The sequence below is a fragment of the Thunnus maccoyii genome, chromosome 14 (genome assembly GCF_910596095.1).
Source record: "Thunnus maccoyii chromosome 14, fThuMac1.1, whole genome shotgun sequence".
Taxonomy (NCBI): Eukaryota; Metazoa; Chordata; class Actinopteri; order Scombriformes; family Scombridae; genus Thunnus; species Thunnus maccoyii.
This window is the reverse complement of record NC_056546.1, coordinates 12,033,679-12,055,135: the sequence shown is the minus strand read 5'-3', so window position 1 is coordinate 12,055,135 and position 21,457 is coordinate 12,033,679. Positions and strand designations below refer to the sequence as shown.

Genomic DNA, 21,457 nt, shown 5'->3' with positions numbered 1-21,457 from the left:
CCAGGCTACCAAGTGCAGCCATAATCTGTCAAAACATAGGTAAACGTGAAACAATCACTGCAAGTTATTCAATACACTCTGTAATAAACAGACGTCCCTATGAAAACGACACTGAGTGAACCCTTGCGTGTGTATATTAACCAGAAAACGGCATGAAGCAGATTTGGAAATGTGTCTGCAGACATAGAAGACTTATTCTGATTGATGAGCTGCTTCACATACTCTCACACCACAGAGGAATTTTCAACTTTAGACATGCCAAGTGTATACCAGCGCAGAATACGTTTTGAATCAGGAGGGGAAAATTATTTGCATTTTAAATATTAACCCCTTGTCTGGTGGTTACACAGATGAGCAAACCAGTAGTGTTGACCATCATCTGTTTCATCATATTTAAAAGAATAAGGCAGACATATACTATATTTTCCTTATTGTGAACAAATCCCATGAAGATCTAAACCAACAATTTGTTAGTCCATCTCAGTACTTTCAGACTTCCCTTTCCTGTCTGTGGTGCTCAATGTGGTCTATTCGTTTAAAACAAACAAACAAAAAAAAAAAAACAGGTCACAAACTTATTTGTTCAAAGGCTTCCTAAAAAAATTCCTAAAAACCTGTGCATTGTAATTTTTAGCAAACTAAAACAGGAGTTAATAGTGCATTTGTTGGGGACCAGGCACAGAGGAATAAGTTATATTAGACTTTGGTTACATAGGCAGTGTTTTGTAGTCGGATGAATTGTTTTCATGGGATTTGTTCACAAGAAGAAGAAAATTACAGTCCATCACCAGACTTAATGGCATGTTCACACCAAACATGAATCGACTTTTTGCCTTGTATTACTTGTACTTGCAAGTTTGACCGCAGGATCATTTGTGTTTATTCGTGTATTTGACGCGAGAGGTGAGAGGGCAGGTAGGGAGGCGTGGGCAATCTGACAGGCAGAGCGACAAGCTGGTGCAAAACTGCCATGGTTGTGCTCGTCTCACGCACACACCCGCCGCCAGAGTTGAATTGTCTTGAATTTTTTTCTACACGACACGCAGTGCAAATCAATGGACAAGAGACTGATCCTTGCCATTTGTGAGTTCCCTGAGATATATAACTGTTTTCTAAACGTTGGTCCGTGGATAAACTAAACACTAGGCCTACTCACAGAACTATAGCTAACATACTTAACTCAATTATACTCAACTTAGGCTACTAGTAGGGTAAACTTACTAACTGGACTAATTTGAAAGTTAGTAGTTATTGAGTTATAGACACTTTCTTTCAATATTTCTAGAAGATATTTTTAATATGTTGCTATAGCCTATAAAGAAAATGCAGTTGTACCAGCAGGGATAGTAGTGCACAGAGGCCATTTCCATGGTTACCAAACATAGAGCACTTGGCATTTACTCGCGGAATGCTTGTCTGCTTGTCTATTCACATAAGGAGCGCAGTGAGACCCCACGGATCCAAGCAGGTACACAGGCGGAGTGTCGTTTATGAAAAGACCTTTACTCGTGTAAGTTTCACCACAGGATCATTTGTGTTTATTTGTCCTAAACAGCCAGAATACGTTACTGTACATTAGCCGTAAGCTAGCAAGCAATGGCAGGCACCAACTGTGTCTGGGCGTGTGTGTGTGTGTGTTTGTGTTCAGTTCAGCCTCTGACTGAAACTCACCAGGACCTCCAGTTCTTTCTGCTATTTCCCTCCAGTCTCTCTTCTTTTTCCCCTCTCCTTTCTGTACGTCCATGAAGTACATTCAAGTACATTTCCCCTGCAGTCAGCAGTCAACATGGATGAAGAGAGACTAATTACATTATAACACGAGATAGTGGAGGTCAGCACATCCACAGCTCACCACTGCAGATAAGTTGAGAAGCGAGAGTGAAGATAAATCCACTTTTTAATCCCAAAAGTTAAAAACATAAACTCTGAGCTCTCGTCCCGCAGGTAAACGACTCCGGATCAGAGCAGAATCCAGTGTGACTCCGGATGTTATTCCTCCAGAAGCTCTGGCTCTACTCCAGGCTCTCTCCTCTAGAGCTCCCCGGCGCTCAGCAGCTGTCTGTCAGTGAACAGTGGCTCCGTCACTCCGGTCCTCCACACACACTAACACAACACTCTGCAAAGCCCCGCAATACGCGCAAATTTTTCGCTCCCAATATTTTCAACTTGCGCGAATGATGCAAATTTTTCGTATTCGAGTCGCGTCATTTGCGTTGCCCAGCACAAATAGAAGTGAATTGACTAATCATGCCATGCGAAAAAGTTGCTTCGCGTTTGGTGTGCACACACCATTACCCTTTAATGGGACTGGTGAAAGTATTATCAGTTTTAGTTGATTTGGGAAAAAAAGCTCACCTTGGCTGAGAAATTCATCCATCTTGTCCTTAAAGGGCTGCAGGTTCTCTTCGGAGGACAGCTTGCATACTTTCTCTGTCTCGGCTGAGCATGCTGAAAGTACAGGAGAGGATCATGATGAAAGTCTTTCAGAGCAATAATACCTTATCCATCTTCTGTATTGTAATTAGAAAATCTACAATGCACTTCACCCTGGTTGGGCTTGCTTTGATAAATCTCAGCTGAATTTCTGCTGAATAAGTGTCAGCAAAGACTAAATGACCCTTAATCACTAATAAGGCACCCCCAGGAACCAGGAAGGCCTGCGCACTGATCCCAGGAGAATGTTATCATCACGCTCTATCTACAACCATAACAGATACACAAACTCCACTCAAGGCCTTAGAGGTGGAGAGGCCATGAGACGCTTCGGGGAACAGGGAGGTCAGGATTGGGCAAATGGTAATTCATAGACCATATGGTGCCTCCTCCAAAAGGTACAGAGTGAGCTCTCTCCACTGTGCTGCTTTCTGATGTCCTTTGGGCCAGCCAAGGCCATTTCTGCGCCGCCTACCTATCAGAACCCCCCTCTGGGAACTGTCATCAAAGTCCGCGTCTGTTAGAGCACTCAGCTGGCTCTGCTAGGTAATGAAGAGGTCTGCAGGTATAGCATGTGATGATGTATTTATGTACGGCCAAGCATGTGCCACTGCCACTGGGGTCGGAGCAGACTCAAGTCCATTTCCCCTGCGAGCAACTCCATCTTTATGAATTGCAAATAATGAACAGCCTAAAGAATCATTATGGCAGAGGAAAAACAATATTTGGCAACACGGATCACATACCTGATTGGTTTAGCAGCAAAGATACATAAAACATGATAGAGAACAGACCAGGTTTGGGGAATTGTCGATCGAGCTGCAAGCGGACAACCTCACACATACACACTCTCACTTGTGCACACATATGTTTGCACAAAAACTCAGTCTTTTTTTACCACCTGTAGGCACTTCAGTCTTTGGAAAGTGTTCTAAGTGCTGAGTGACTTGAGACAGAGTAGTGAAAAGTGAGCTTCTCCCAACGGCCTCATTCATTAAGACTTGTTTTTCCACTCAACCAATCAGTTTGGCTTGTCAAAGCGTAATCCAATTGCCACGCTTTTTTCCTGCGGTCTTGATATGCAGCAACCCAGCACGCTCAGTCTTGCATACATATATTTTATATAATTCATGTGTTTACTATATGATAAAATGTAACATCTGAGGTCCCTCCATGAAGTAATGCTGTCATCATATGATGTTTTATAGCGTTGTGACTTCATTGAGGAATTACATAATCATAATCATAGATCAACGGAAATTCTGGCTCTTGACTCTTTGGCTTGTCAAACCTTCTGAAACAATGGCACAAAAAATCTGTTTTTTCTTTTGAATGTTGATGGTTAGTGGTGAAGACAGTTTGATGATAAAAGGTTTTACCTAATAGTAATATGTTCATGACAAAAGTTATTTTAGAAGAGAGTGTGCGGTCATGGAAAGTTATGTAATAGATTAACCACAGGAACTGATTGCACAACTGACTGATGAACAAATTAATGAATTAAAGAGTCAAAGAGTAAGAGCCATCAACCAAATTAGTCCGTCCAATAATCATATTTAGGATCCCTCTGGACAAAGTGATGACACACAATGTATCCACAGACACACGCAAGAATATTCTGAAATTCTCTTCAAAACTCAGTGTTGTTTGGTTTGCTGCATGCAGGGTCAGTGAGGCAAATCAGAGCTCGAGGTGTGCCTCTTCCCGGTCAGTGAATAGCTGATGAACCTTTGATAGTGCACACAGGTAGTGGAAGTTCCCCAACCTTGCACCCTCTATATTTTGATCTCTATTTCATGAGGACAGTAAAGGCACGCCAGGTCCAACAGGAGTCTACTTCTGACAAGTCACATCTGCTTCTGGTTAGCTCGTCTGTACGACAAACAGATGCTATCTCTCTGTTGACCCGCCTCTACGATCCAAACATGACCATAGCTGGTCAGGTTTGGGAAAATTATTTTCCATTGTGCTAGGAGATATGTGCATGGATTAATACATAATTTATGGCTTCATACATTTCCATGCAAAGGTATTATAAACATGATATGACATCTGCCATGATTTGCTGGATATGGCGGGGCCAAGTTTACTACCTGGTAAGCTTGTTGTAAATATACAGTTTAAACGTTTTGGATGTGCTCAAGCAGAAGGGAAATTGTGGAGTGTAGGTTGATGACCGTACCATTGAGGTCTTTCCTCAGCTTGCGGAGGTCTCTTTGAAAATCTTCAAACTTCATCTGGGAGGCTTGGAAGAGGTCCTGGGGCTCGGGCAGAGGGTAGACACATGTCTCTCTGCCAGCATCCTGGTACAGCACAACACACATATTCATGCACAGACACACAATGTCAAAGGCAATCTTCCTCAAACTGAAGAGGGCCTCTCTTGTATATACTATACACACCATGCAAGATTGAAATAAATGTCTTGAGAGACCCACATATACTTATCAACAGTCCAAACATCCCCGAGAAGATATGGCTGAATTTACAGCAGATAATGACCATTAAGCTCGGAATAGAAAGTACACTGCAGTTCTCTTCGTCAGTGTTACTACAAGACCATTATGAGTGCTAGAACCATGTCATGCAGGTTGATTTTGGCAAGCAGCACTCTACTGAGTTCATCTCATCTGGAGAACCTAATTATTTACACTAGCGCTCCTTTGGATGCTGTGCCAATGAACAGACTGAAGGTTTGAATGAACCCAGACCAAAGCAGAGCAAGGGCGGGAGATGAAGAGTGAAAGACAGAAAGAAAATTATGAAGAGAGAAAGCCAGAGAAAGAGAGAGATTTCTTTCTGCCGTAAATGAAGAAAGGGAAAATAAATAATTTGATAAAGGATAAGCCATGGTATCCTCTGGCAAGAGAGGAGATGGAAAGAGAGCTCTGGAAGGATTTCTAAGCAAATCAGACTAAAACAGAAAAGTGATTCAAATAAACAGGAACCAAAACATACCTCATCAAAGTGCCTTAGATAGTAAGCAACAATGTAGGACAAAAGACTCTGGGAGTTATCCTGAAAGAAAGAGAAAGATCCAAATAAATAAACCAAAATCCCTTTATTTATTAATTTAATCATTTTGGAGCAGGACGTTTTAATTTGTGCAGGGCAAACAAGAGTAGAGACATTGACATGACATTGGAAGAGCAATACAACAAAACAACTGTGCTGGGCTGGCTGTCATAACTCAGAGTTGGTGGAAAGTTTGATGTTCTTTATGGATACCTTACTCAGTCCGCCACCACAAAAACACAAACCACTGCGTCCTTATATGGCTGTGCCAAGGGCACACTGAGACCAATGTGATATTGAATAAGAACAGTAAACAGAATGGCCTCTCTTAATCTGTGTAGCAATGGCTCTCACGTTTGGCAGCACAGAAGGTCCCTTTCAACTTCTTGACTCTCAGATTCTAGGCTCGACAATACACGGTGCAACTGCAAAGTCCAGTTCAACATTTAGAATCACCATTTTCCTAAACCACTTATCATTTTTTAGTATAATGTGAATTACAAAATAAAAAGGGTGCTTGTGTGGGTGAACGTCAATCAAACTTGCTTGTCTGCTTTGCTTATTTTCAACTAATTTATATAAACACTTCCAGTCTCCTGTTTGCTTGTGAATAACACTATAACACACGATTTGATTGTCTGCTATTGTAGAGTGAGTGATGTTTGCTTTCACTCTTGAAACACACAAACTCACACTGCTCTTAACGTCCTTCAGTTTTGGCAGAATGTCCAAGGTGAAGCCGTCGGCCTGCCCTCTAGAACGATTGCCTCCATTCATGAAGTTGCCAAAAGCAAGCACCAGGCCCAAAACCTGCAATACACATGTACCGCTCTGGAGAGCCTAGTACACACACGTACACACACGTGTACACACACACACACACACACACACACACACAGGTTAGAGAAGCAGAAACCAATGAGATGAAGACATCAAGGTGACAGACTGAGAAACAGAAAAGAAAATGAAAGAGGAAAAAGGCCAGTGGCTCACCTTGCATACTCTCTGAAGGATTTCTATTTTGCGGAGGATTGAGGTGATACATTCATGGAAAGTCGACTGAAACAGGATGCAGAACACCCGTTCTGAGAAGTTGGGGATTTGGGATAACTGGAATAGAAACCTGATGAAGGGACAAAATCAGTAGTCATAACATATCTATTTAATAAGACAGCTCCTTCCATGTAATAATTTGTATAGGCTTGGCTGATAGAAACTCACTGTTCAGGCTTGTCCAGTGGTTTGGCATCCTCCTTGTCTTTGGCTGATTTAATGTGATTTTTGATGCTCCCCATCTCATCATTTTGAGCTCTCTGTCAGATGAAAATTCAGGTTAAATTAAGTTGGAAATGTACTGAATAGGTACAATAAGAAGTTCTCACAGTTGACATAGGATTTTTTTAGACTAAAATCAAAACTAACAGAATTGTAAGATTAACTGCGCACTCTTTGATCAGGGCAATATCAGGAAGTGTAAACATTTGGCCCTCTATTCCAAAAATTGGTATTAGAGAACTTTATAAATTGATAGGACCCCGCAGTCTGACACAAAGCAACTAAAAGAGGCAGATACATTGATAGATGAACCTTCAGCCTGCTGATGAAGATCATGCAAATGATCTTGAGGTGTTACTGTTTTGTCCATTTCTGTTTGCAAGGTCAAGAATGAACTTTGAACCTCAACATTCATAAATAAAAAGTCCATTAAGTGCTCAGAAAAATGGAGCTTTAAACACCTGCAATTTGGTGAACTCCATCTTCCGATGTGTGATATTATCAAAAGCAAGAGCAACAACTAAACGGAGCTTGAGGTGAGTCTGTTTTGTCAGCTTTGTTCTCCAAGTTTTTATGTCGAAAAACTGTAGTTCAAGTGTAAAATAACTCTCAAACTTTCTACTTTAACTCAACTGTATACCAGCCTATACGTATAGTTTCAGAAATGCTAAAGAGTTGCCCTCAGCCAGATTACATTCCTGACTATTATCCTGCTGTCAGGCCCTGGACCACAGTTTTATACAAGGTGGTTTAAAAAAGGCAGACCAGAAATGCCCCTTCGTTTCACAAGAGGCAAAGACAATAGATGTTAATGTTTCTGACGCAGACGGGCAAAACAATAAAACCATCCCCAGGAGGAGAATGTAAACTCTCTCCCAGTCCCTCCAGAGCCCATAGACCCCCGAAGTCTGAGCAGTCTGGTCTCTCCCTCTGTTGCTCTCGATCTTTCTCTCTGGGGTTTGGCCTCAGCATGGATCCTTGGAAAACATCAAACACCAGCATCAAACGCACTGAGGGCCCGATTAGTATTCTACACACCGCTGCCTTCTGTCGACGAGGGCAAGCTCTCCTTCGCCTTCTCTCGAGATGTTTTCAAGTGTAAATATATTTAACACAAAGCAGATCCTTTTCAAAGGGCAGCAGCAGAGCCCAGCAGTGTTTGGTGTAATTGGGGACAAGTAGGCATTAGCGTGTGATCTTTGAATTGCTAGGGCATGTTGCAGTGGTTGTTAGCATGAGAAATACAGTCCCATGTGGAATATCAAATGCAAAGGAAAGTAGGATGATATTTGTGATGCCAGAATTCTAGTGGTAGCCAAGTGGTATTCATTAGCCAGGTTTCTAGTACAGGGCTAAACAGAGCCAGCCAGGGCTTAATCACTATTTATGTCAATCAATTTTCACTGAAACAACATTTATAAGATTCTCTATACATTGCTCTGCCAAAAAATAGGGTCCAAATGACAAATTATATCATGTAATAAACACGTAAAATATATTTAAACATCACAAGGCACTTGCCATGAGAAAAATGGAGTATGAGGTGATCATTTGTAGTGTAAAAGTTCATAGGAGGGACTACGGCTCTAACTGACCTCTATGACATTTAGCTACTGTCAGCTGAAAGGAGTCAGAACTTCAGACAACCAGTCTGGGTCCAGATAATGGCTTGTGATATTAGAGGGGAGGGAGCGGTGTCCCACTATCACTGTGACCCCTTTAATGGCAGTGGCTTATTGTTCAAAGAACTGGAGTGGCTATAATCCGCAGCTCATAGACTGAGCGACTCTGTCCCTGCCTGTGTGTGTTTCTGTCTCTGTGTGCATACAGTGTGTGCATATTTGCCAGGGTCCACATGTTTGTTTGTGAGCATGTTTGTGTGTGTGAGAGAAAAAGAGAGTGAGGGAGAGCAGTGTGTGATCTAGCTCCTAGCACAGTGAGTGAGGGTGTAACCATTTGAAGCCCCTCGCATTCCTCAAGACAGGCTGACTGTGCTGCCAACTGTGGTTTAGGGGGCTGGAGACCCACAGACAGGATGGAGTCTCGCAATACAAAAGAGAAACAATTTGGCTCCTCGACTCAATAACATAGCCTAAGGCCATAAGGGGGAGAAGGAGAGAGAGAGGGCTTGAAATCTTGGGGTGAGTGGAGAGGTTAGAAGACTTTTGATCCTCAGTTATGACACATTGGTTCATAACTACAGCTTGTCTCAAGCCTCAGTCTCATTCCCATGATCAACATTATTAATATGGCTCTCGTAGCCAAAGGTCTAGGCCTCTCCTGTGTAGTTGTGCCAAAAAGCAATTCACAGGAATTTCACAGCATCTTAAAACTGTATCACAGTTGAAATGTGGAAAACATGCCTGTTTTCATGTTCCATTATTTACTGACCTGACTTCGTAAGGGTCCTGAACCGTTTCCACTGGGTGGGGGAGACTTCCTATCAGTGAAGGTTGATGAATATGTATTTACTGTATACAAGGAGCCCTTCATAGCCAAAATGGAGACATATCGGGAAGTAGTGATGACAGCTCCATAATTCTTTTTATGCTAATATTATACGATATAATGTGGTCATTTCACTTGGCAAAGCTCAGTGCAGTCTCTCTTTTTAAACCACACCAGCACTTTCAAGAGGAGCTGTGTGATATAAATGCTGGGGTTTCTCAACTATCATTTCCTTTGCACAGGGGTATTACAAAAATGGAGTCAATCAGATCCAGTGTGAAGAAGAAACTTGTTTACTATGTAGAATTGTTGGTCCCCGTCCAGGCCAGCAGACAGACCTACACAAGACTGACTCCAAACAGCACACATACCAGTTCAGTTTGTGGCTGGCCTGTTTGTTTTGTTATCTAATGCACATTTCCTTTAGTTCACCCTTTCAAGTGGAACATGGAATAAGAAGTCCACATAGAAAAACCTGATCAAAGCCAAGTGGCATCTCTGATTGACAGTGAAAAAGACATTGTTTTGTTATAAACACATCTTACAATAATTTAATTAAAATGTTGACTTTTCCCACCTATACTGTATACAAAAGTTCAGCTTTTTATAATCTTGGAGAGGTATTTTTTGATGGATAGCCATTGGTGTTTTGTGGTTTGCCCTCAATGGAGCGCCAACTAAAACAACAGTAACAGCTGATGAATGATTTTTTGCCATTATGTTGATATCACAGCTTGTTTAGTCCTCTTAGGTTTCATTCTATAATAAAATGATTGCCTGTTATTCATATATGGCATGAAATGTGTAACTGTAAATCATTTTATTTTGTCACAAGCAAACTGTTCCAAAATAATAGTTTTACTGCAAGCCACAGAGGAAAAGTAAAAAAAAAAAAAAAGACTGCAAGGTTTTCCCAGCCTGTGTGCTGCAGTCAAGATCAGCCTGAGCTGTCAGTGGTGTTACTTTGTGTAATTATACTGGGTTTGTTGTTCAACACTGTGTATTTATATGATTTTGCATTGGCAGGAAAGTGGAGAAATGTATTTGAGTTTGGGATATTGTCTTTTCACTGGTCTATTGACTTTACTGAAACCATTGTCAACATGAGCCTTGATCATCCTCCCTTCAAAGTCAAAAATTTGCAAAGTTTTAAGATTTTTATTACCGTTGTAACCACAAAGACATGGCTCCTGTCCCAAGTAGTGATGCAGCATGTTATACTCACATTTTCATAAAGGGCTTGCAGAGTTTCCAGATCAACGACAGTGTTGTCCATATTTAGGACGGCTGTGAACAAAGGGAGAGGATGACATGGTTAATGTCAACACTAAAGAATGTCATGACACTTCTCTGTTAACTTCGAGGAACACCCTTAACAAGTCAGAAATCAAACCAGCACAAGCAGGCCTCAATTCATAACCTCATTATTATAATATTTTTCTTTGGCGGAGACAATTATCACAAACAGTGGCAGAATACCTTCTCAAATCTGAGTTTCCTGCTTTGTTGTGGCTGAAGGTTGCATGAAACAAGGGCAGAATTCCCCCTGCACGGCCCAAATAAGAGTGTCATGTGCCGTATGCTGTGAGTTACATATTTATCAGCTCTCATCACGATAGCATGCAAGGGGCCACAAACTAAAACATAAATACGGAGGTCTTAGAAATCTGTCAAAGGTACAAAGATCTGTGTTTGAACTTCTGTGTTTGAATTCCTGGTGTCGCCTTTTTGTCTCGGCGCGAGGACCTGGCGCCCGTGAGCATTAATCCTTTGAAAGTAAATGTTTAAAGACAAACAGAGCCCGGGGGTCTGCGGTGTTGAGGCTGAGGTGTTGCTGTGCGCACAATCACCCAGTGAAGTACTCGACACCTATATATGTATTTCACCATGCCATGGGTGTCCAAATTACTCACGTTGTTTTGATCTGCTGATTTGCTGTTGAGGTACAGGGGGAAAAGCTAGCGTCAGAAGGGATAAGGGAACGTGGGGCAATGTAGTCAGTGCCCAACTTTGCATCTTTTGCTTGGACATGGAACATGACTGGACTACTTATAAGCTTTTCACAAACATAAAGTTAAAAACTAAAATAAAGGAAGGAGGACCATGAGAGAAAAACTAAATTAGAGAAAGGACAAGCATCTGGAAAAAAGCCTCAAGTGACTGTTGTACTGATCCATCCAGTTCTCTCTCATGTTTTTAGCTTTGATATTTGCTTTCTGTCTCCTTATGTAATCCCATAGTCTTTTTCCATTTCTCCACTCTTGTGCCACTTTGGCAAATCTACTCCTTCTTTGCTAGTCTTTTGCTGTTGCTGTCACTCTCTAACCTCTTCACACTCTCTTCTCTTCCAAAGCCACCGCAGAAATAACTTCCTTCTCTCTGACTCTCGCTTTTTCTGTTTCTTGCACTCTTCTCTGGTAACCATTTGGTTTTCATTACAATCTGAACCAGAGACTGGCTGGCTGCTTTGATTGGAGACGGGTTTTAAAAGACATGGAAGAAAGCCGTATCATTGCTTTGACACAGACCTCTTGCGACCAAAAGCCAGACCCATCTGCCTGGGTATACCCCTATTACCACATTCAACCCCAGCATGGCGCCGGTAACCACCATCTAATACTGTGACTGGCGCTCCAAAGCCTCACAGGAAGCAGACACCCCACGGAAGTGTCCTATGAAACATGCAGAGTGTCGGCCAAGTCTGAGAACAAACAACAACAGCTGTGAGGAGAAGAAAAATGTGTTGACTTCTCACTGAGCAATTGGACCGTCATAAAACAGACACAATCTAAATCAATGATTCAGAAATTGTTTTTCTTCAAGTCAGAGATATCTAAGTGACAAAGGCTTTAGTCATTGTCTTCATTGTGGAATTAAGAGGAAATAAAACAATGATTCACTACACTGAAGGGGGCAATTATGAATAAATCTTTCTCTTTTGTAAACAAATTGTCCTTTGATTCTTAAATCATCTTAAACCTCTGACGGCATAAGGGAACATGAGATCCTTTCAGGAGTGGGAAAAGAATAGCATTGCTAATAAACAGTACACTCTTTTGGGTTTTGTTCTTGGTGTGAAATAATGACTTCTCTGGCTACAATTATTCATGCCTAATAATCAATCAATTAAAAGGGCATGACAAAGTAAATAAACACACTTTCGCGGTTTTCCAGGTCGTTATTTTGTTTGTGCAACGCAGTAGGCATCGCAGTGTTTTGGGAAATAATAAGCACAGAGTATTGAGAAGAACTTTAACAAACCACTAAGATATCTTCTCCCTGATCTTACTCTCCCTGATATACTTAAGTTTGCAATCAGCTCTAATTATGCACTATGTCCTAACATAGGAGATGAATGACAGTGCTGATGAGAGTGGCCCTTACTTGCCCTCCCCACTCTAACCTGAGATGGATGCACCAAAGACTGACATTAAGGCCAGAAACACAGAAGAGTGAAAATTCAGTCCACAAGATGCTTTGAAGATACTGTCGACAAAAACAACCCCCTACACGAGTAAATGATTATTGCTGCAAATATACAACATGTACCAGCCATTTTTCTGTGGTACACATTAACTTTGATGTAACTTACCAAGCTGCCATGTTTTAAGATAAAGATTTGAGGCTGAAATAAAGACTATACTGCGGGAGGGTTCCTTTGAATAGGATGAGGAGATGAGGAAGAGTGTTTAGACACAGGGATGAGGGAAGACTGGAGAGCAATCAGAGAGTAACTAAAACAGGAAGACAGTCCGTTCCCATCAACATCTCCTGAATGACTTCACTTTAACAAAGCCGTTTAGACAAGTTGGTGACAACTCATCAGAGAAAGACAGAGCTGTGGAGAAACATGATGTGCATGTTAGATGGGGAGAGATTATGCAAAATGAGAGCAAAGAAAAACAGAGGGGAGGAGAGTAACCCATAAAGGCAAAAGCATTTCAGATGGCTTGCAACATTATGACTTGTGATAAAGCTAACTACTAGAGGGGGTTTTAAGCTTTGGCAACAACTTCAGCAATAATCAATCTTACTCACTTTTCAGTAGACTAAGAACAAGATGTATTTTAAGAAGTAGGATAGCAGCACTAGAAAAAGTATGCTATAGTACATGTGAATTTTGTACAAAGAAATTGTAGGATTTAACACATTGTTCAGTGTATGTTTGCATGCTTTTAATGAAAAGTTTGTTGATATAGTTAGTGTCTCCGTTATAAACCTGGGGATGACTGCTTATTCTCTATAAATAGAGGAGGAGAAATGTATAAGAAATAAATGGGTAAACTAGTACTTAAATTTAGTACTAGAGTAGATATTTTTTGTGTATACTCACAGAAAGCACATCTGTGTTGTATTTGACATGAGATGTATTTTATGACCCACCAAAAAAGATAAGCAATTAATTAGTAAGTGTATTTAATTCAAAAGGATAAGATCGGCATCATTGTACTTTTCTCAACAAATCCCACGAAAAGACTGAAACCAAAAGTGTCTTAGTCTGTCTCTCAATACTATCCAACTGTTCCCATGTGGCTCTTAACCCAAAGCCTATTCATACTACAATACAATGACAAAAATCTTTAAAAACAAATCACAAATTTATAGTTTCAAATATGTTAACTTAGCTGGGCACTGTAGTTTTAACAAAAGTTTACTCAAGCAAGAGTAAATAGTGCATTGATTTTGGACTATTCTCATTTGCAGACTAACACACATTTGGTGCTCTAGTGAGTATTTTGTGCGGTAGGACGATGTACGTGGTTTGATTTAAAATTAACTACAGTGCCCATGTTCATGGTGATCTAGTGCAACAGTGTGGCTCACTTATGTGTTTGTAGTCATTTTTGGACAGTTACACTGAATGTCAGAACAAGATTAGACTTTTTATGTTTTGGAAATTATGATGTTGGAAATAATTAAATGAATATATTTTATTGGTATATCTACTGTACTTACCATTTTCCCCCAGGCTGACCATTACAGTGGTGCTGTTAATACCATTGATCTACCGTTATGGAGGCCAAATTACACATTCAACAGTGTGCAAACACACTACACGGATTTCACCATTGTGTCATTTTACTGTAATTTTTTTCACAATATCTTCTCAAAAGAGACATAACTCTTTAGCAGATAGTTAAACACTTACCATTCTGGATGTCCTTCATATCAAGATGAATGCTGGACATCAGAATACCCACAGCCTGCGAACGCTTGTTGCTCAAAAGCTTCACCACCTAAACGTTGACGAGACAGAGATGTGAGCATTAAGGTTATACAAGAGCAGAGCGAACAGGGATGTTAATACTCCATATACCACAACCACATACACAAACACAACACACACACACACACACACACACACACACACACAGGCAGACAAAACATTTAATAATTGACAGGAAACAAAAGACAGGAACATCACTCCCTTTAGTCTTTCATTCTGTGGGAGGAAAACTATTTACCCGCAGACATTAGGAAAATTACAATGTTGTCTGGCTGATGATGATTAACAATTTTTTCCTTTTCCACCAATTCTCCACATCTATCATCTTTCAGTCATGCAATTAAAAACGTACAGATCATTTAGACAACAAGAGGCTTATTTGCTAAGCATAGCATGATCACATGGATTCAGGTCCTACCACTGATTAAACATACAGAGAATCTGCATGGTTTCGTTTATATTATCTTATATGGCCTTGCACAATATAAGGATATTTTTAGAAAGGGAAAAATAATATGTCAAAACTGATAACTTGTAGTCAAAACTGCTGTATCCCAAGATCAAAACAGCTCCAAAGAATGAGATATTAAAAAAAGTTGGCTGAATAATAATGGCTTCCACTTGTCAAACAGCCAGGAGTTGAATATCAAGCCATTGTTGTTATTAAGCATGAAAAACAGCATCCAAGGGGGCCATTATGGACCACAACTCATCCAAGTGAGCAGAAGTGTGCGTTGGGTAGCAAAGTGGTGAAAGGACAGGACAGGAAACCCGTAGCCTACTGTGATCCAGACAGAACGCTTCCATCTAAACCAGATCACAAAGACCACAGACCTCTCAAAAACACACAGGAAGTTATATCACCAGGCCCCAACTGTCTCCGTTTTCCCGGCTCAACCACAGCTTCAGGGGACAGGCTGCTTGAGATATGATGCCCAGTGGCTTCCACTGTGAGCCTGTGGTAGCTAGTGTAGGGCAGCTGCACAATGGCAGTAAGATAATAAGTTATTAGTCATGTTTTATCAGCTGACTTGACTCACCCATATGTACAAACAGATTACAGTCGTATAAGATGGAGTTCAGTGGTTTATTTCCTAGCAGAACTGCCTGATTTTACAGATAATTTTTAAATTTAAAATAAAAATCCTTGCAGTGTATCAGTAGTATTATTTTGTAATGGAACACAGCTGGATTCATGAACCTCTATAGTTATTGAAATTATTTTCGTGACATTTTAAATAAGCCTTTCAGGATAACAAAATAACCTTGAAAATTTCATCTAATACAGTGTTTTTCAACAGTCTCGTGAGAACCATGTGTTCAAGGTTTTGGTTTAAAGAAATCCTTTAAGTCACATTAATTATATGTCGATCGTTTGATCCATTTATCATTTCAGGGTTGGCCAATATGGACTTTCATCAAGCTCATACAGCTCCGAATCACATGTGAGAAACAAATCCCTGAGGTACAACTTGTTCTCTTGAAAGAAGCTGAAAGAGACCTGAAACTCAAAGAGCATTTGAGTTTTTGAGTTGTATAAGGAGTAATTGTTCATTTTCATCTCATCTTTGTCATTTAACTTTGAGATCAAGCACTGAGTTGAACTAAAACTAAATCAATATCAGAGTTACCATTCAAACAGCAATATATTTAAAAATATTACTGTCATCCATTCATCACATTAAATTTAACATTGAATTAACTTTCATGAAACTGCAACAGACTTCTAAAGATATTTTAAATATATCTTATCCTCTAACATTGGAGGGACTGTGGAAATCAGACAACAGTGAGTATTGAAGTTATTAATAAAAATCTGTTAAGATATTCAGAGACAAAAATATAACAACATTACTGAGGCTGAGATGAGGGTCCTTAGTACCTAACATTTTGAAACTGTCATTTAGGGTTGAAATGATTATGTAAATGGTAAATGGATTATCACCTTTCTACTTTATTGGATAAAGTGCTTTACGATTTTTGCCTCTCATTCACCCATTCACATGCACACACACAAAAACCAATGGCGGCGGAGCTGCCATGCATCACTGACGAAGGCTGGCCCGACCATCAGGGGTTCAGGAAGAGCTAGGGATCAAACCACCATCCCTGCAGTTGGTGGACCCGCTATACCTCCTAAGCCACAGCCACCCCATTAGATGATTGACAGAAAATTAATCTGCAACTGCTTTGATAATCAGTTAATTGCTTACATAAGTTTTTTTAAGTAAAAAAGTGAAAAACATCACCCAAGTTTCAGCTTCTCAGTTGTGAAGATTTGCAGCTTTGCCTTGTTTATTGTGATTGTAAATTGAATATCTTGGGTTTTGGACTGATTAATTAAGAAAATAATCAGCAGAATAATCATTGATTAAAATAATAGTTAGTTGCAGCCCTTCTGTCATTCACATCCTCCCTTAAACTGCTTATAAGAAATCTTGGGGGATAGAAAACATTAACCCTTGAGGAGGCTGTGAGCATTGGCATTCACTTGATCAGAAGTGAAAACACACTTGGCATCTCCAAAATCAAGCACCAGTCAAAACGCTGCTGGACTGACCCTGAGTGCCATGAAACAAAAGCCCCAAATCTTCATTCTTGAACATATATGTACACCACATACTGTAATCCAGCAGCATAGTCACTGTGTCACTACGTCTCCATATATAAAGGGCAGCATAAAAGAGAGCCCAGACCTCTGTGCAGATAGACAGCAGGGTGAACACTTGACACGGACATCTTAAACTTATGTCAGCAGAGGCCTTTAAACTGGCCGAGCACTGACGTCAAAGCTGCTCTCTAGTGGTAGTTCTGGAAAGGAAGCTTGTCCCCTCTCATCAGTAAAACAGTTGAACTCATAGCACACAGGGGGATGGGATAGCTCAAGATCAATTGTCTTGAGGCTTGGGGCTGGTCTTCATGAGCTTGAAATGTGTGTTTTTATTTGCTCATTATTGGCCTCAATATCCTCGGCATCATTGTTGTGTTTGAGAACATCCACAGCAGCATCATGCAGTGATGACCAAGAGAATTCAGCCTACACCCATCTCAATTTGTCTCTTGTCTCTTACAATTTAGCAACAAAACCACAACACGAGCCGCTTCATGATGTGGTAGCTGACTTATTCAGAGCTCCATCAATCAGAGAATTCTGTTTAATAGAGAGGAGGGCATTCTGGTTGTTCCCTGTCTCCCAGTGCTGTGTCATCTTCTAAATCAAACCAAAAGCGCTACTGTACATCTATGCTTGCAGGGGTACTGCTGCTCTGTGAATGACCTCTATTGTGTCTCTTTGGTGTCATAGAAACCATCTGACAGCTCCTGCAATGACAACACACTTGCTGACAGCTATTTTTAAGGTGCATTTGAAAAGGAATTCCTGTGCGAAAGTGTGATTTTCTTGTGATGGGCAAACTCGCTTAGCTTATCTAATTTTTCCCTTTGCTGTTTACCTGTGTGCTCTATTGGATGAAAGCTGCAAGTTTTCCCCCCTGATTGGGGTGGTAAAACTTCTATATGCTGTGTGTTTAGCTTCAATCTACTTAAATTACAGCAACTGCATTATTGCTATACATTACATACAGAAGAATATGAGTCAAAGTTTGCATGAAAAGAGTGGCCTAGCATCATATGAGTGCTCCAATAGGATGTATAGTAAATATAGGATGATGGTGCAATGAATTACTGGAATTGTAGAAATTCTTCTTTAATTTTAAGTGAATAAAAGGATCAATATACTTTATTCAGACATTATCCTCCTATGTGTAGGATTTAACACAAACAAACAAGACTGCATCGATTTTCACCAGTATTGTCTCAATTTAATGCAAACAAAAACTCATAAAATAGGAATAATTTGAAAGATTTTATAATAGAAAAACCTATACATCGGGGCTTAGCTAACTACTGCAGTTACCAAGTCCTGGTACATGCATGTTCCTCATAAAAACATACTGCTGGTGATGTACAAGCGCATGCTGCATTTTTATCACAGATTGAAGATCACATAGTTCTGCTAAGCACTGAGCATTGCAAAAACTGTTACACTCAAGTGAACACATGAACAGACAAAAACAATAGATGCATAGAGGCTGGGGAAAACTCATCACATATCAGATTTATAGTTTTGGTTTTTTTGTCTTTCTGACAGACTTGTGTATTTGTTTTTATCTACCTTGTCAGTCATTGGCTATCGTTTTTCCACATTCCTCAAAAGCATCAGAGGTGTGACGTTTTCCACCAGGTGGTCATGTAGCTGTCTTGCTGAAAGTGGCACCCCAGTGACTAATAATCCTTGGGGACTTTTATGAGATGGCAACCCAAGTGTGAGACAGTTGACAGGCCCCCGTCATCTTAGTTTAAAGTCCACTGGGCTGCAAATTTATATTAAATCCTTGACGAATATTAAAATCCAGAGGCAAAAGAAATGCCAAAATTGGCCCAGGGAATTCAGAAATTTTGAAAAAAAATGATGTTACATGGAATCAGAAACCACTCAATTACTGTAGACCTAGATTTCCTATTCTTATTAGATGTTAGGGGAATGTTTAACCACTGTTCCTGAGTCAGTCTTTCATTCAACGGGAAACTTTTTTGGAAGTGGTTTCATATTTTGGCGTTCAGTTTCAATTCATCACCTCCCATTAACCAAGAAAATTTCCCACCAATGTCCATGCCTGAGACCTACATTTCATCTCGGCAAACACTTTCAGGTGATCCTATTGGGTCTCAATTAGATGGAAGAAGTTCTTCCCTGGTGCAACATTATTTGTGATTTAGACACATAATTTAGCCGAACAGTAGATTAACATAGAAATCTTGACTAGAACAGCTTTAAATTGTAGATCAAATATTTCATCGCTTGCAGATTGATGGGGTGACATAAATGGCATTCGGGAAGGAAACAGTCTGACTATTAAACTAAGTCATACAGAAAGCACAATGGGAGGAACCACATCACGAAATACAGCTCCCAGGCTTCCCTGCCCCCTTGCCTCTCTCTCTCTCTCTCTTTCTCTCTCTCTCTCAACAGTCATCGTACCGTCGTGAGGTTTCCTCACCGCACGCAAGACATTGGCTCAGTGCCACTGGATGGTCACGGGGGAGTCGGGTGGGAGCCAGAGCTCACACCACATAATAACTGTCTGGCTGTAGCAGTTCCTCCTGTCACTCACAGCAACTCAGTGAGCGACAGAGTGGAGAAATGGAAAGAAATGGGGCATCAGAGGAGTGAGAGTGAAGATAGGGGTTCTGAAGAGTGCCATATTTGGTGACCCCAGGGGATATGCAAACACACACACACACACACACACACACACACACACACACACACACACACACTTGTATCCGCAAACAAATCAGCAACAAAACCATAAAACAAACCTGCTTGGCCTTGGACTTGCTGATTGTGTCTGAAATTGGCTTTTTCTTTTCCTTAACAGCACTTTTGGAGAAGAGTTCCACGAATTCTTCAAAGTTCACACTTGGTTCATCGATTTTCTCCCACACCAGTGAGTCACTTTGTCTAGAGATAGGTGGAAAGAGGAATAATTCACAGTGTAAATATGTAAGCTATAATCAGTCATGTATTATTTGAAAAAGTACAGTGAAGTATACTTTTATGGTGTAATTCATATTATTATTGCACCACAGGGCATTTTTGACATTTCTCGATTGTCTGACACTTTTTTAAAGTACTCGTTTGTCATCTTTTGCAGAGGAAAAATCCAAAAGTAACACACTTGACAATTCTGTCAGATAGCAAATTAAATTTAGAATTCAGTAAATCAAGTAGCCTATTTCTAGATGTTTATTCAACTACAATTTTCCAAGCCTTATTAAGGAAAGAAAACCTGGTTCAAGTCAACTCACTGCTGACCACAGTGCCTGGACTGCATCACTTTCATTTTCCACAAGGTTAGCATCTCTATTGCCGTCACAGCATGTGGCCGATCTTTATCTTAAGTGGACACGTTTCCTCTCAATTCTCTACTGTTCAGAGAATACCTTTGTGCAAATGATCCATATCTATCTTCACTTTATTCAGCATATCCTTACTTTTTAGCATGCAGCTGTATGCGTGTCCAGTAGAGTGGCTTCATTGGCTTGGGGGGCTCTATCACAGCCTTGGCAGGGGCAGCTTCCTGGGCCATCATGGAGGGCATGAGGCCTGGCGGTGGTGGAGGCCCAAACCCTGGGGGTGGCGGTGGAGGAGGGGGGCCCATTCCGGGTGGCGGGGGTGGGGGAGGAGGGCCCATGCCCGGCGGTGGAGGAGGTGGGGGTGGAGGTCCAAAACCAGGTGGGGGAGGAGGGGGAGGAGGAGGTGGTGGACAAGGTCCAACCCCAGGTAAGGGCGGGGGAGGTGGTGGTGGAGGAGGAGCGGCACCTCCTGGTAAAGGTGGTGCTGGTGGTGGTGGAGGTGGGGGCGGGGGAGCTGGATGGGTGCTGGTCTGCTGCTTCTGCTGGCATACGCAGACAAAGTGCTCTGTAGATTTGGATGACACAGAGGACGACACGCTGTCTGATCCTCTGTTGAAAGGCACGTCAAACTTAAACCCCTCCTCCACAGGCGAGGTCTGGACAGACACCTCCTGGCTCATCTTTCCCAATCTTCCTCCTCTCATCTGTGAGGCCTTTTGCTGGGCAGCACCCAGAGCTCCCATATTATCCCCGCTGCCCTTTGCCAAAGAGGCCTGCTGGCTCTGCAACACAGCAATCTTAATCCGCAGGTCATCGATGGTCCTCTCCAGCTGAGGGATGAGACAGCTTTCATCCTCTGAGGACGACTGTCCTGACTTCAACCTGCTGGTTTCTGTCTGTCGGCAAACAAACAAAAAGATTTTAACTCGACATGCAAATATAACATAAGGGTATATAAAAGCAGGTAGTCAAGCTTATTTTGCACTCTAAATGTTGAGAAGCAGACAGAAAAATTTGCTGGCAAGTCTTGGACACATTATCCTTCAATAAATTACACTTTATAAACAGTAAAAACACCCACAACTGAGAGAGCTTAGTGACAAGGCTATGAGCTAAAGAAGGGTCAAGAAAGTCCATTAT

The 21,457-nt window shown here is 41.0% G+C and overlaps 1 protein-coding gene across 3 annotated transcripts in view; it reads right to left on the bottom strand.

Annotated features, from left to right (window-relative positions):
• Positions 1–21,457, bottom strand: part of LOC121911868 (formin-2) — a 41,433-nt gene that overhangs the window by 7,285 nt on the left and 12,691 nt on the right. The window contains exons 5-15 of one of the 3 annotated variants that reach the window (XM_042433771.1): positions 20,456–21,213; positions 19,781–19,922; positions 14,321–14,408; positions 10,397–10,458; positions 6,670–6,761; positions 6,442–6,571; positions 6,142–6,288; positions 5,392–5,451; positions 4,616–4,736; positions 2,356–2,448; positions 1,672–1,768 (exon numbers count right to left, since the gene is read on the bottom strand). In XM_042433771.1, coding sequence (XP_042289705.1) covers positions 1,672–1,768; positions 2,356–2,448; positions 4,616–4,736; positions 5,392–5,451; positions 6,142–6,288; positions 6,442–6,571; positions 6,670–6,761; positions 10,397–10,458; positions 14,321–14,408; positions 19,781–19,922; positions 20,456–21,213 — 1,790 coding nt within the window. Of the gene's footprint in view, positions 1–1,671; positions 2,060–2,355; positions 2,449–4,615; positions 4,737–5,391; positions 5,452–6,141; positions 6,289–6,441; positions 6,572–6,669; positions 6,762–10,396; positions 10,459–14,320; positions 14,409–19,780; positions 19,923–20,455; positions 21,214–21,457 lie in introns of those variants that run through there. The other 2 variants (XM_042433772.1, XM_042433770.1) reach the window with 2 other exon arrangements.